The following is a 13605-nucleotide window of genomic DNA, read 5'->3' as shown; positions in this document are numbered from 1 at the left end:
CAGACAGTGTGGCCATCACATCACGTCTGTGTCTGTCTCAGTGTGCCTGACAGGAAAGGCTGAGAGGTTTCAGACAGAGAGAGAGAGAGAGAGAGAGAGAGAGAGAGAGGGAGAGAGAGAGAGAGAGAGAGAGAGAGAGAGGGAGAGAGAGAGAGAGAGAGAGAGCTAGACAGCTGTCAGACACGTAGGTTCTGTCTGTAACGCAAGTGAACGATCTTTATAGGTGGCATTTCTAGGTAATAAGTTGTAAATAGGCTGTCTGAAACCAGTTTGATACATAAGTTCACTGAATTTGCAACCTTTTTAGGTACCTAGTTATGGATAATTTTTGATAATTTTTGAGGAACCATACCATGCACACTTTGGTGGGCTAGGGTATCCCATGATACCTTGCGCCCCTTGCAATCCACGAAGAAGAATGAAGCTCTCCCCACAAACTTCCTCCAATGGCCGCCCCCACAAAACCTCCCGCAACAGAAAAAGTGAAACGCCCATTCGCTAAATAACAAGCATCATCGCTTTCTTTTCATTTTTATTTTAGAATAGTCAATAGCGTAAACCATTACTTCATTTCAGTGCGGTCAGTTGTTTGTACGGTGTCAGGAAAGTCACGTTTGAAGAATAGTAGGAAGCATCTTAGCTGACGGTGTTCTGGACAGCAGCCACTAGTTAGGTGGCTAGCGTTTTACCCGCTCCGTGCGCGCGCCTGCACCAGGAGTACAAAGAACTTCATGACCAGCCATGGACAGCAACACAGAGCCAGGTACTAGCAACATGGCTAGTCTTGCTTGCCAGCCTCCCCTCCCAGACCCTGCGTTCACCTTCAAGTGTAAGTGAAGTTCGTTTTTAACCAGCCATTACTTAAGCACACATTTGTTGGTTGAATGTGTAACGTTATCGATAAGAAATACGCTAGGTAACGTTATGCATTCATTAGCTGATGATGACGTTAGCTCCTTTGGCGTCAGCTCTGCTCACTGTCTAAATAAATTACACCGTGGCAACTGATTTATTTTATAGGGACAAAACAGGATACAGCAAAGCTGATTAAGGCCAGGATGCGGCTCAAGAAGCTTTTTACAGGGGACAGGAATTCGGCTATCAATGGATGGAAGTAAGTTACACACCAACATTGAACAACACAGCTTATTATGCTCTGGCTTTTGCTGTGGGTTGATTTGGGGGTGGGGGGGGGGGGGGGGGGGGGTTAGCTTGATTTCACTCAAATTTAAGTAACCAAATATCCCAATCAGACGATATATAAAGATGAGTAGTCTAATCTAGATTTCACACTCACCGAGTTGTCTCCCCAGTGTAGACAGTTCTACAATTCAGTGCTAAATCAACATCAAACATCTCCCCATATGGGTCCCTGTGCCATGAAAACATTTGAGATGAACAAATCACTAATTTAAACCCCTCCATTTCATAGAGGTTCATATGCCCAGTTTTCATACCAGTGTTGCCAGGTGGGAAATATTGAATCACTGATGCTGTCACAAATGGACACAGCCCACAAATCCTGTGTGTTTTGTGTATGTGTGTGTTTTGCAGTCAACTGCTAGCTGATATTGGGCTGGAGGGGAAAGTGGACTTCAAATCTGCCCAAAAAAAATGGGACAACTTGAAGACCCAGTACAAGGTATTAATTGTTCTTGAGTGTTAGCCACAGGCCACTACTGCATTTTACTTTATGCACTGTTCTTTTTTTTTTTTTTACTTTTTATTGACAGATTATTATACGTTCTTACATTGTATACGTTGTAGATATGTACTGCCATAGATTTATTTTTTATTTTTTTATAGACAAATAAAAGAAAAGACAAAACCACAACAGCCGCAACAGCAGCAACAAAACAAACAAACAAAAACAAAAAACAAAACATATAGAGCAGGGAGTCTACTTTTCATTGTACATTCATCTTGGATACAAAAAAATAAAATCTGGCCTAATGGGTGTTATATATTGAACCCAGCATTCCCATCTTGAGGTAAATTGTTCTACTTTATGATTGATAACAGCAGTTAGTCTTTCCATCTTATATATATCCATTGTAATATTCATCCATTCTTTCACTTTAGGGCTCTTTATGCACTGTTCAATTGTCGTTTCTTCTAGAAACTGAAAGATCCACCAACCGGTAGTGGTACAGACCGCGGTGAGGGTACACCGGCCACCTGGCCTTGGTACAACCTGATGGACGAGGCCCTGGGAAAAAAACATTCAATAACGCCTGCGGTGGTGAGGGCCACGTTGCCTTTGGAGGGTGTGCCAAAGCCAGCAGCTGAACAGGAGCGAGGTGATGGAGAGGAGGAGGCAGCGGCGGCTGGAGGAGAAGGAGAGGCACGAGAGCCAGAAAGAGCACAAGAAATGGCCCCAGCCCCACAACAGAGGAAGCGGCGTCGCCTCGCCGATCTGATTGAGGAGGAGATGGAGCGTGAAAGAGAGAGGCAGGCGCAGAGGAGGAGGGATGAGGCAGAGCGAACCGACCGACTCTTCTCTATCCTAGAGAGATTTATGGATAGGCGTTGAGCATTTTCTTTCTAACTTATTTTTAGTTTAAAGGAGAATATTTAATCCAGAAGTGTTGGTACACAGGTAACCTCAGGTTTACATACAATGTACAACTTCAAATACAATAAGAGACACGGGCAGGAAAAACGCAACGCGTTTCAACCTCACTGGGTCTTCGTCAGCCTTCAGCCTGATGAAGACCCAGTGAGGTTGAAACGCGTTGCGTTTTTCCTGCCCGTGTCTCTTATTGTATTTGAAGTTGTACATTGTATGTAAACCTGAGGTTACCTGTGTACCAACACTTCTGGATTAAATATTCTCCCTAAAAAGTAACCAGTAAGCTCCTTTTTCCACTTTTGATTCTATGTTGATTTTGAGCTTGCTTGCTGCCACTTTCTCTGCTCCTAGTTTAAAGGAGAACAATGCTGATTTATTTTGCACATGATCTCAGACATCTGAAAACTGCAAACAGTTTTGCATGCATTTATTTAGACAGTTATTGAGAGTTGATCTGTGTTAAGTTGTGGAGGCAGTGTTGTCATTAATGACATCACTCAACTTAACTCAAAATCAACTCTCAATAACTGTCTAAATAAATGCATTCAGAATTGGTTACAGTTGTAAGATATGTGTGAGATCATGTGCAAAATAAATCAGCATTGTTTGTCAGTGAAGTTCTCTCTGTTTCATGTTGGTTGAATCAACCCAGTTTTGACTGAAATTAAATGAAATGTGATTTTTTATAAATGGTTGTTCAAGGTTACTTGTAATAAAATAAACAAAAGATTGTTTTACAAGCAAATTGTTTTATTTCAAATGTAGCAAAAATAAACTGGGTAACAGTGGAACACACTCAAACTAAAAATATTTACATTCACAGTACAACAGATTACAAAAATTCAAGAATAATTTTACAAAACAACAAAAATAATAATTTTACAACTATTATCAAATGGTACAAAAGTTGATTTGCCAAAGGGTGGTTGCCAACTCATTTGTATATAACCGGGGTAAGGGGAAATGCCACAAGACTTACTTCACATTACAGGACAGGATCCCGGACAATTGACGCCACAGACAGACTTGACAGCACAAGACACTAGACAACGTGCTCCGTTAAGACCCTGCTTGGAGGGGAACTGCCGGTGTCGGGCTTCCGGCGGACTCTAACGTTAGTCAACAGGATTCAGGAGAACATTATGGGAGAACACCCAGACGCACCATAAGCTTGAGCTCAGTGCAGTGCGTACTCATGGCCACCGACCACATCCTGGAGTGCGCTGACTTGGGTTGATAGATGGTCACGCAGGGCGTTCCCATTCATTTCCCCAGCTTGTGCCTCGCCCCCAGCCTCATCATCAGCAGGGTCTTGCCCATCTTCTTCCTCCATGATGTCACCCACTCCCAGGCAGATGTTGTGCAGTGTGGCGCATGCCATGATGACATCTGGCACAAAGGTGGAGTGTACCTTAGAGGGAAACCAAAGATTAATTCAAGGATAAGTACATAAATTATTTCTCTTTGAATTTGCTCATTTGCTGCGGTCATTCTCAGTTTAAATTACCTCCAGGGCCTGCAGGAAGATGGCTCTCCACCGGGTCTTCATCATTCCAAAGGCTCGCTCTATGATGTTGCGAGCCCTGGCGTGGTGGATGTTGAAGCGCAGCTTCTCTGCACCTCTGACAGGTCTCCTGAAAGTAGGGATGCACCAATGAACATTTTGGCCGATACGATAACCGATATTAACATTGCAACATTGGACCGATATGAATATGTAAAAGAAAAAAAGACTAACATCGGCCGATACGATATGATTGCCAATATATCGTGCATCCCTACCTGAAAGGAGTGATGAGGGCCAGTGGTCTCTCCAAACAGGGGTAGCCACTGTCTCCAAGGAGGAAAGTGCCAGGGGGAGGGTAGGCAGAGTGGTAGATGGGGCTTCGCCGCAGCACCCTTGCGTCATGCACTGACCCCGGTGTTCCCACGTAAATGTCAATGTATCGGCCCCTGCTGTCACACACTGCCTGGAGTTGGATTGACGTGTACAGCTTTCTGTTCCTGTACAGGGGTAAAATCAAAAACAAGAAAATATTTGTGAGCCTGTGAGGAAATGTGTACAATGCATTAAATTAAGTATTATATTAATGTAATACTGCTCTATGCCTGAAATATGGCATGGTGCCTGAGAACTTTAAGCCTTGCCTGTAGCATTGTGCGTCCTCTTCCCCAGGTGCCTTGATTCTCACATGGCAGCCGTCAATTGCCCCACGGGCATTCCTGAATGCCGGGTGCCTGGCCAGGTGAGCAAAGCCATCCCCAACTGCCCTGTGCTCCTCCTCTGTCTGTGGCAAACGGATGACACGAGGGGCCACATTGAGGAGTTCCGTCGCCATGCGGTGGACCAACAGGTGGACTGTGGAGCGGGGTATATCGAATGCTCTGGATGTCACCCTACAGGTTAGGTAGGAATGGAGATTGAGACCATTACATAATCAATACCAGTTATGTTAAAAATGTATTGTAGTCTCGTCTTTCCACCAAGTAATAGAAAAGTATCGATAGTGGTATCAATAAAGATTCAGATCTTTAAGCAGTCTCTAAAATGTAATTAATAAAAATTAACTATCCCCATTCTTACCTGTAGGAGGTACCAGCTCCTAACCAAAAGAGGAAAACTAGCACTTCCAGCTCCGGTCCCCAGCCATGGTGCCTCTGAGGGTCCATCATGCGTAGGAGGGCTGTGATGGCGTCTCGGTGGAGCCTGAAGTCTGGACGTGTGTCTCCATCATCAAAGTACAGGCGCAGCAGTGGCACATGAATGTTCAGACGGCAGTAGGTAGTCAAGTTCTCCTGTTGGGGGAGATGGGGTCACGTCATGTGTACATTTTAAAACTCTTGAAATCTGTTTAAAGTTTAAGCCATTTATGTCAACCAATCTATTTACCATATCCATACATTCATTTATTTCCTACATGTACTTATGAAAAAGGGTCAAGTGATTTTAAATTTCTATTCACCTGTTCTCTATTCATCATCGTATAGTAGTGAACATTTGACCGTCTCAATGTTAAATGTTGTGAATTACTGTAACCATTAATTGTATTAAATCCTAATACTTCAATTTAGCAATCTGTGTTCTAATTTATTAAACTGATTGATGTATGTATCTGTGCATCTGTATTTGCAAATCGTAATGAATTATGACTGCTCTAAACTATCTTGCTGGCTGGCTGAGCCAACGGGGCTAGCTGGCTATCAGTCATGTGGGGTATAGCATAGCATCTAACGCTAGTTCTGTGTCTTTGAGACATTTTAAATAATCTCTTGGTCCATTATGTTACTGCAATGGCCAACCCCTGGGCCCAAGACAATAGAGCATAATTTTACTTCACTGGAAGAACGTCACAATTATGTAGTAGACTGTCTTTTGTCCAGTCACGGAGCTAAATTTGCTAACTTCAGGCCTACTGTACCTGGTCTGGTTCGCTAGACAAAAGTGCCGCCCACCGCTTCAACCTCCCCATCCTGGCACGGTCCTCCTCGGCCTCTTCCTCCGCCATCTCCTCAAAATAATAATAAATAATAATAAAAAGAAACAGCAGTTCTTCTTCCATTACTACGAAAAACGTCTGGCCGAAAAACAACTGGTTTAGTTTAGCTTGATCTATCTTGATCTATCTATCTATCTAGCTATGTCTAGAACGTTCCAGCAGTCGCTTCTTCTTCTTCTTCTTCTTCTTCTTCTTTCAAGTTTCCGGCAGTGTCGCGGCTACTAGGCGTGTTGCACTGCCCACTGCAGGACAAGGATAAAATGACGCTACCTTAAAGCGCCAGGACGTCTGAAACAAGTTTATTTTTCAGTCACCTATATTAAAATTGATACCTAATTAATAAAGTATCTAGTTAGGTAGCTAGGTGATAGGAAGCTCACTTGCGTTACAGACAGACCCGTAGTGTAAATGACAGCCGAGAGGACAGACAGGTAGAGGGGAACACAGTCTGAGATGGAGAGACAGGCCAACGAATTGATTCATGGACACACACAGACACATGGATGCACAGATATACAGGCAGGCAGGCAGGCAATACAGATGAGCTGACACAACCCATCGCCAGAATAAAATGGTGGCGTTTAACGTGCCTAATATAAACGGAAATTTGAAACCAAACAACTGCAAAATACATTTCTGAGACGTGGCATTTTATGTCTGCAAACCTAATCTCAACTTAAATTTTAAATGCAAATAAAACAACTTCTTTGGTTATGTTTAGGCAAGTAAAACAACTTGGTTAAGGTGAGGGTTATGGTTTGGATTATCCACCTTATTTTTGAATGCCCCGTTGTAAAATGATTATGGGTGTAAGGTCCGGTCTAGAACGTGACTGATTGTTGCAGCTAGACTAGTTGTTAACGTTACTTGTTGGCAGAGGGTCTGTGGCGCTCGTACTCAGCACATTTCCTTGTCAAACTCCGACGTTGGGAAAAAATGTTTGCTTGTCACAAAGAAATAACACTTGTTTGACGACTTATTTGAGGGAATGTAATTTCAATCATGAGAGACAGGTCGGTAAGGTTTAACAAGAGACTTTATTTAGCAAATGGCATGCATGGCAAGTACCTTGGCGTATGACTCCATTGTAAGGTTGCGCTCCTCTTTAGGCGAGAGGGCAGCATCTATTTGGGCTAGAAGAGAGAATCCCCCCCCGGGATTCTTCAGGAGTCAAGACTCGGTGGTGGACTGGCTCTGGGGAGGTGGGTGGGGTGAAATGACAGCTTCAGAGGATGGTTTCAGGGGGAATGAACAGCCGCGATGCCAACTGCTGCTATGATCCGCCAGAGTGGGGGGTGACGTAGAACCGTCACTATATATACTAGGATGAACTGACGATGACTGACGTCATATGGACGGGATGAACTGAGGACAACTGATGTCATGACTGCGTCATGCTTGGGCTTGACTGACGTCACGGACTGATCAGGTAATACGGATATGACGGCCTCTCTCTCAGCTTGAAATTTGGCATGGAAACCTCACAATGTTATCTATCACATCCACTAACCTGTTGCTCTTTGAACAACTCGGGATATTTATCGGCGAGATGTTTGGCCAAGCTGGACGTGATTTGCTCCCTTCGCCTGCAGCTTTGAAACATCATTTACAGACACAGACAGGCTACAGTATGTTGTGTCCATGTCAGCAACGTAACGGGGGGAGGGGGCTGGGAGGATTACACTGGAAGAAGCACCCATATTTCACGTAAGGCATCATGGCAGCTAGAAACCAGGTGAATAGCTCTAAATAACAAAAATGTTCAATGTGATTCGTGGTTAAAATGTCGACTTTGGAAATGTTTGACCATGACTGGGAATTGAACATGGCTCAAGTGTTTGCGCCCTCCATCCACCACAGTCACAACAGCCTTACTGGCCACCACGCTCTTTATAGCCCACAGCCACAACAGCCTTACTGGCCACCACGCTCTTTATAGCCCACAGTCACAACAGCCTTACTGGCCACCACGCTCTTTATAACCCACAGCCACAACAGCCTTACTGGCCACCACGCTCTTTATAGCCCACAGCCACAACAGCCTTACTGGCCACCACGCTCTTTATAACCCACAGCCACAACAGCCTTACTGGCCACCACACTCTTTATAACCCACAGCCACAACAGCCTTACTGGCCACCACGCTCTTTATAACCCACAGCCACAACAGCCTTACTGGCCACCATGCTCTTTATAACCCACAGCCACAACAGCCTTACTGGCCACCACACTCTTTATAACCCACAGCCACAACAGCCTTACTGGCCACCACACTCTTTATAACCCACAGCCACAACAGCCTTACTGGCCACCACGCTCTTTATAGCCCACAGCCACAACAGCCTTACTGGCCACCACGCTCTTTATAACCCACAGCCACAACAGCCTTACTGGCCACCACACTCTTTATAACCCACAGCCACAACAGCCTTACTGGCCACCACGCTCTTTATAACCCACAGCCACAACAGCCTTACTGGCCACCATGCTCTTTATAACCCACAGCCACAACAGCCTTACTGGCCACCACACTCTTTATAACCCACAGCCACAACAGCCTTACTGGCCACCACGCTCTTTATAACCCACAGCCACAACAGCCTTACTGGCCACCACGCTCTTTATAACCCACAGCCACAACAGCCTTACTGGCCACCACGCTCTTTATAACCCACAGCCACAACAGCCTTACTGGCCACCATGCTCTTTATAACCCACAGCCACAACAGCCTTACTGGCCACCACGCTCTTTATAACCCACAGCCACAACAGCCTTGCTGGCCACCACGCTCTTTATAACCCACAGCCACAACAACACCCTTACTGGCCACCACACTCTTTATAACTTTGACATACACGAAGCTACAAATGTCGTATGTATAAACGTCTTTTGGTCCAGAAATGCTGATATTCTACACATCCGTGGATTGCAGAAATGTACAATGCTGACATTTTATTCTGGCGACCAGGCTGGCTGGCTGACACACACACACACACACACACACACACACACACACACACACACACACACACACACACACACACACACACACACACACACACACACACACACATGCAGGGGCACAGGTGCATCAGTGTGCACTGCAGTGCAGTCAGTGCTGTGTGAAAACAATAGGGACGACTCTGACAGTGGAAACACTGTGCAGACGGGAGCTGCTGCACTGAATGATAAGCTCTTAATAGAGACTCATACAGACAGAGGGAGTTTACCCAGGTGCTGCTCTTTGTGAAGGAGTGTGTGTGTGTGTGTGTGTGTGTGTGTGTGTGTGTGTGTGTGTGTGTGTGTGTGTGTGTGTGTGTGTGTGTGTGTGTGTGTGTTCATGAACTGTTTGCATTAGGACAATATGACAAGTCATATCCATGTGAGAAATGTTTTTTGTATCCCATATAGGCTGCACCTCCCATTACAGTCAATATAAGACCGGATCACACTCTTGATTCCCTACGAAATGCACGTCTGCAGTCAGTTCTCATTCTCTCTGCTTTCCTTCTGTCTCTCCCGCTCTCTGAAGACCACATTTCTTTCCTTCTCTTCCAAATTTCTCTTTTCTTTTCCCTCTCAGGGAAAAGACGATGCCGGCTCATTTTGGGCTGGCCACTGGTAAAAACAGCATCTGAGCCAAAGTGTTGGTTTTCCCAAAGCCTTCCCTGATAGAGACAGATGGTGTCCATTTAAAAGGTCCCATGGAAGTGTGTTATTTCTGGTGCTTAGAACGCACACAGATACAGAGACATGCTGGGGAAACACACGCACACACACACACACACACAAACAGACAGACACACAGCCACAAACATGGGCAATAGATGCAAACACACACAGACACACACACACACACGTTTACATACATCTTACACGTCTTCACGGTGTTGTCAAAGTAGCATGTCACACCTCTCACACCGCCCCATTTCATGTTGTTCAGTGTTTATGGTTGGTCTCCATGTTTTGTTTTTTCTTCTCCCCATGCAGCATTTGAGCTATAGAGACAGTCGGCATTTGTGGGAACGCCCACAAAATATTATACTGCTGGCGCGCGAGTGGGGTAAAAGCGCCCATATATCTCAATGGGCTGACTCACCAAAGGAAGGTGCCTAAACTAAATTAAACTAAACTACAGGTTTTGGAATTCTAGAGCAGAACACAAGACGTCTGTTCAGATGTGCGTTTACTGTGGTGGTCAAATCGCCGATCGTGTCTGCCTGGGCTGGGCTAGCAGCTAAATTCTAACTTTGCTGAATGGATAGAACGGGAGATTTACCCCACCCTGACCACGCCCCCAGCCAGGCTGAGCCAGCTATCCCAGCGTCTATGACGAGACATCGCCTCAACCCATGAAAATAAAGGCAAAGGAAATTCTGCTGATGCATAAAATGAGGATGGGAAAGGCACACAGTAGCACCTGGTGGCGTAGCATCAATTGGTGGCTGTTAAATAGCTCCCTGTTTGTGCCAGCTGCTGCATTGTTGGACTGAGACAATATGAGAGTTCCAGTAGTGGTGTGTGTGTGTGTGTGTGTGTGTGTGTGTGTGTGTGTGTGTGTGTGTGTGTGTGTGTGTGTGTGTGTGTGTGTGTGTGTGTGTGTGTGTGTGTGTGTGTGTGTGTGTGTGTGTGTGTGTGTGTGTGTGTGTGTGTGTGTGTGTGTGTGTGGAGCCTGACCTCAACACACCCCCCTGGGCGCTTTTGGTGCTTTCTAGATGTTGTTGGAGCAGCGTGAGAGGCTTTCTGGTTGCATGGCGAGTCACAACAATTGCATTCAAATGCAAACACTTTATTCAAAAACAGGGAGTACATGAGGGGACACAACATCAAGTGGCCGTGCACCCTCATGCCCTCGTTCCCCCGCGCCGTGCGCCGGCTCCGCTAACCTCTCCTCTGTCAGCTGAATGGGGAGCGTTGGCCGTAGCAGTAGCTACTGTACATGGGCTGTCAAAGGTGTGCTTTCTCTGTGGGAGGAAAGGCTAATTGCTGTTTGGCAGTGCGTGTTTTCATGCTCCGCTAGTTTGTCATTTCTCACAGTGGAGCCTTTTCACTTTCATGATGTGATCCATGCAGGACTCTCCAACACGCTCCTGCCTGCCCAAGCCTCCTTCTCAACCAGCATTGTCTGATGACGCTACAGAGGATCAGCACGTCTAAATCTGAGGCCATGGTTCTGAACAGGAAACCGGTGGATTGTCTCCTCCAGGTAGGGAGTGAGTTCTTACCCCAAGTGAAGGAGTGCAAGTATCTCAGGGTCTTATTGTTCTCCAGTGAGGGGACAGTGGGGCAGGAGATGTGCCGGAGAATCGGAGTAGCGGGGGGCGGTATTGCGTTTGTTTTACCGCACCTTTGTGACAAAAAGAGAGCAGAGCCAGAAGGCAAAGCTCTCGATCTATCGGTCGATCTTCCTTCCTACGCTCACCTGGTCAAGAAGGATGGGTCATGACCGAAAGAACAAGATCATGGATACAAGCAGCCGAAATGGGTTTTCTCAGGAGGGTGGCTGGCATCCCCCTTAGGGACAAGGTGAGAAGCTCACTCATCCATGAGGGACTCGGAGTAGAGCCGCTGCTCCTTCGCGTAGAAAGGAGCCAGTTGAGGTGGTTCCGGCATCTGGTAAGGATGCCACGTGGTCACCTCCCTAGGGAGGTGTTCCAGGCATGCCCAGCTAGGAGGAGACCACGGGGCAGACCGAGGGCTAGGTGGAGAGATTATGGGCCCTATTCTCCCACAAGCCTTCGGCGCTAAAACGGGCCTTAAACGCAAAAAAACGTGCCTTGCGCCTGTTTTGGGACGATATCAATATGGCTTTACGCTGCCAAATGCGCTTTAGGCCGAATGGGCGTGGCGCAGTCCCAGAATGGGCCAGAGTGGGCGTGTCGGCGCTAAATACCGGCGTACTGCTATCTTCCGACCTGGCCTACATTTAGCTCTTTGCGCTTTTGAAAACCAGGCCTATTCAGAGTGCGCCAGTTGCGCGGAGCGCTCCCCTCTGGCTCTCTCCCTCCCCTCTGGCTCTCTCCTCTGTCACCCTTCTCTGTGTCACTCTCTCCCTCTCTCCTCAGTCTGCCAGGCACAATACCGACTGTCTCTGACTCCCTCGCTCAGAGTCCCATAGAAAAAATAAGCTGTAAATTCACTGCAATGTGAATGTCCCAACATGCATTGTGTTTCTCCATTTCGCTACTAAATAGCAACCAAATGAGCCGAAAACCTATATTAAGGGAGGATCTAAATAATGTGTAATGGTAAGACAACCTCCAATTGTAGAACATTTCAATATTGGACCAAATAAAACATCGAAATGAAAACACCACCCTATGTGAAACATATATGTCCTACTGGGGCTATAAATATCCCTTGTCGATTTAACGTGATTTAGATAAGTGACAGCGGAACGCGCTTCGGAAGCTTCTACTGTCATCTGCTATACTGTGATGTCTGCTCCAATAACTTGGCCCTACTCCACATTTAGTTTTACAATAAAAACACATTTATGCAATGACTTTACATAATGTAGGCTATATTTATGTGCATCATCCTTCCTGCAGCAGGCGAGAGAAAATGATATCTTTCTGGACAAACTTTCACCAATCTAATAGGCTATATTTTTCTAGCTGATGCATTTAGAACATTATTTTCACTTTGATCTTGCTATAGTGTAGCGTATTTACATGCTTGCAGTATTTAAACTGCAGTTAGATTGGTTTGAGAAGCATAATAATATGGAATAATAGCCTATAATGGAGACAGACAAGACTGGATGAAGGGAGGGGGGGGGGGCAGAGCGCTTGGCTTTCGTCTGGTTTTGCGGGACCAGTGGAATTGGAGCTAAAAAGGCAAGCGTGCGATTCGTTTATTGCAGTTATCCAATGAGCATGACGGTGCATAATTTTACGCTTAAAAGGCGTGGTTGTAATGCTTTAGGCTGCGTGTAGCGCCAGCACGACGATATCAAGTGCGCTGGTCCACGCCCACTGATTTGCGCTGCGCCAGGCGCTCGGCCTAGAAACAGCGCCGATGCAACGATAGGGGGCCATATATCTCCACGCTGGCCTGGGACCACATTGGGCTCCCCCAGTCAGAGCTGGCTAATGTGGCCAGGGAAAGGGAAGTTTGGGGTCCCCTGCTGGAACTGCTACCTACGCGACCCGATCCCTGATGAGCGGTTGAAGATGATGATGATGATGCTACAGATGCTACACATGGCCTGTTTGGTCATGTAGTGTATCCCAATGTGTTTGTGTGTGTGTGTGTGTGTGTGTGTGTGTGTGTGTGTGTGTGTGTGTGTGTGTGTGTGTGTGTGTGTGTGTGTGTGTGTGTGTGTGTGTGTGTGTGTGTGGTATTACAGGTCCAAACAACCCCCCCCCCTCCCGCACAGACGCACACACACACTGACACCAATGAAATGAGCAAATACGCGTTATTATGGAACCCACCGCGGTTACGGCAAAACCACGGCCCGTGCCCGCCTACGCAGCAGTCAAGCTCCAGGATTGGCCAGGAGTGAGTCTTTTGTTCCCTTTTGACAGCTC

The 13605-nt window shown here is 46.3% G+C and overlaps 2 protein-coding genes across 2 annotated transcripts; one reads left to right on the top strand and one right to left on the bottom strand.

The window, feature by feature from the left end:
* The first annotated feature begins 332 nt into the window (after positions 1-332).
* LOC310781684 (uncharacterized protein) lies at positions 333-2605 on the top strand. The gene is made up of 4 exons (XM_083642274.1): positions 333-829; positions 1021-1114; positions 1555-1642; positions 2120-2605. The coding sequence occupies exons 1-4, from the start codon at positions 742-744 to the stop codon at positions 2531-2533; spliced, it is 684 nt and encodes a 227-aa protein (XP_083498400.1). The 5' UTR covers positions 333-741; the 3' UTR covers positions 2534-2605.
* A 900-nt stretch (positions 2606-3505) lies between these two features.
* LOC310800382 (putative nuclease HARBI1) lies at positions 3506-6078 on the bottom strand (the record flags this gene model as incomplete). The annotated part of the gene is made up of 6 exons (XM_083662984.1): positions 3506-3983; positions 4080-4206; positions 4355-4576; positions 4721-4969; positions 5157-5368; positions 5992-6078. 6 exons carry the CDS (start codon positions 6076-6078, stop codon positions 3750-3752), a joined length of 1131 nt encoding a protein of 376 aa, XP_083519110.1. The 3' UTR covers positions 3506-3749.
* Between the last annotated feature and the right edge of the window lie 7527 nt (positions 6079-13605).

This window comes from Poromitra crassiceps (assembly GCF_964638095.1).
Source record: "Poromitra crassiceps genome assembly, chromosome: 1".
Classification (NCBI taxonomy): domain Eukaryota; kingdom Metazoa; phylum Chordata; class Actinopteri; order Beryciformes; family Melamphaidae; genus Poromitra; species Poromitra crassiceps.
The sequence above is the reverse complement of the archived record's forward strand: the minus strand, read 5'-3'. Positions and strand labels throughout refer to the sequence as shown.

Bases quoted from the DNA above. Each gene is read 5' to 3' on its own strand.
- LOC310781684 (XM_083642274.1), top strand. From the start codon at position 742: ATGGACAGCAACACAGAGCCAGGTACTAGCAACATGGCTAGTCTTGCT. The intron at 1,115-1,554 runs GTAAGTTACACA...TGTGTTTTGCAG, and splicing joins TCGGCTATCAATGGATGGAA to TCAACTGCTAGCTGATATTG. The intron at 1,643-2,119 runs GTATTAATTGTT...CGTTTCTTCTAG, and splicing joins ACTTGAAGACCCAGTACAAG to AAACTGAAAGATCCACCAAC.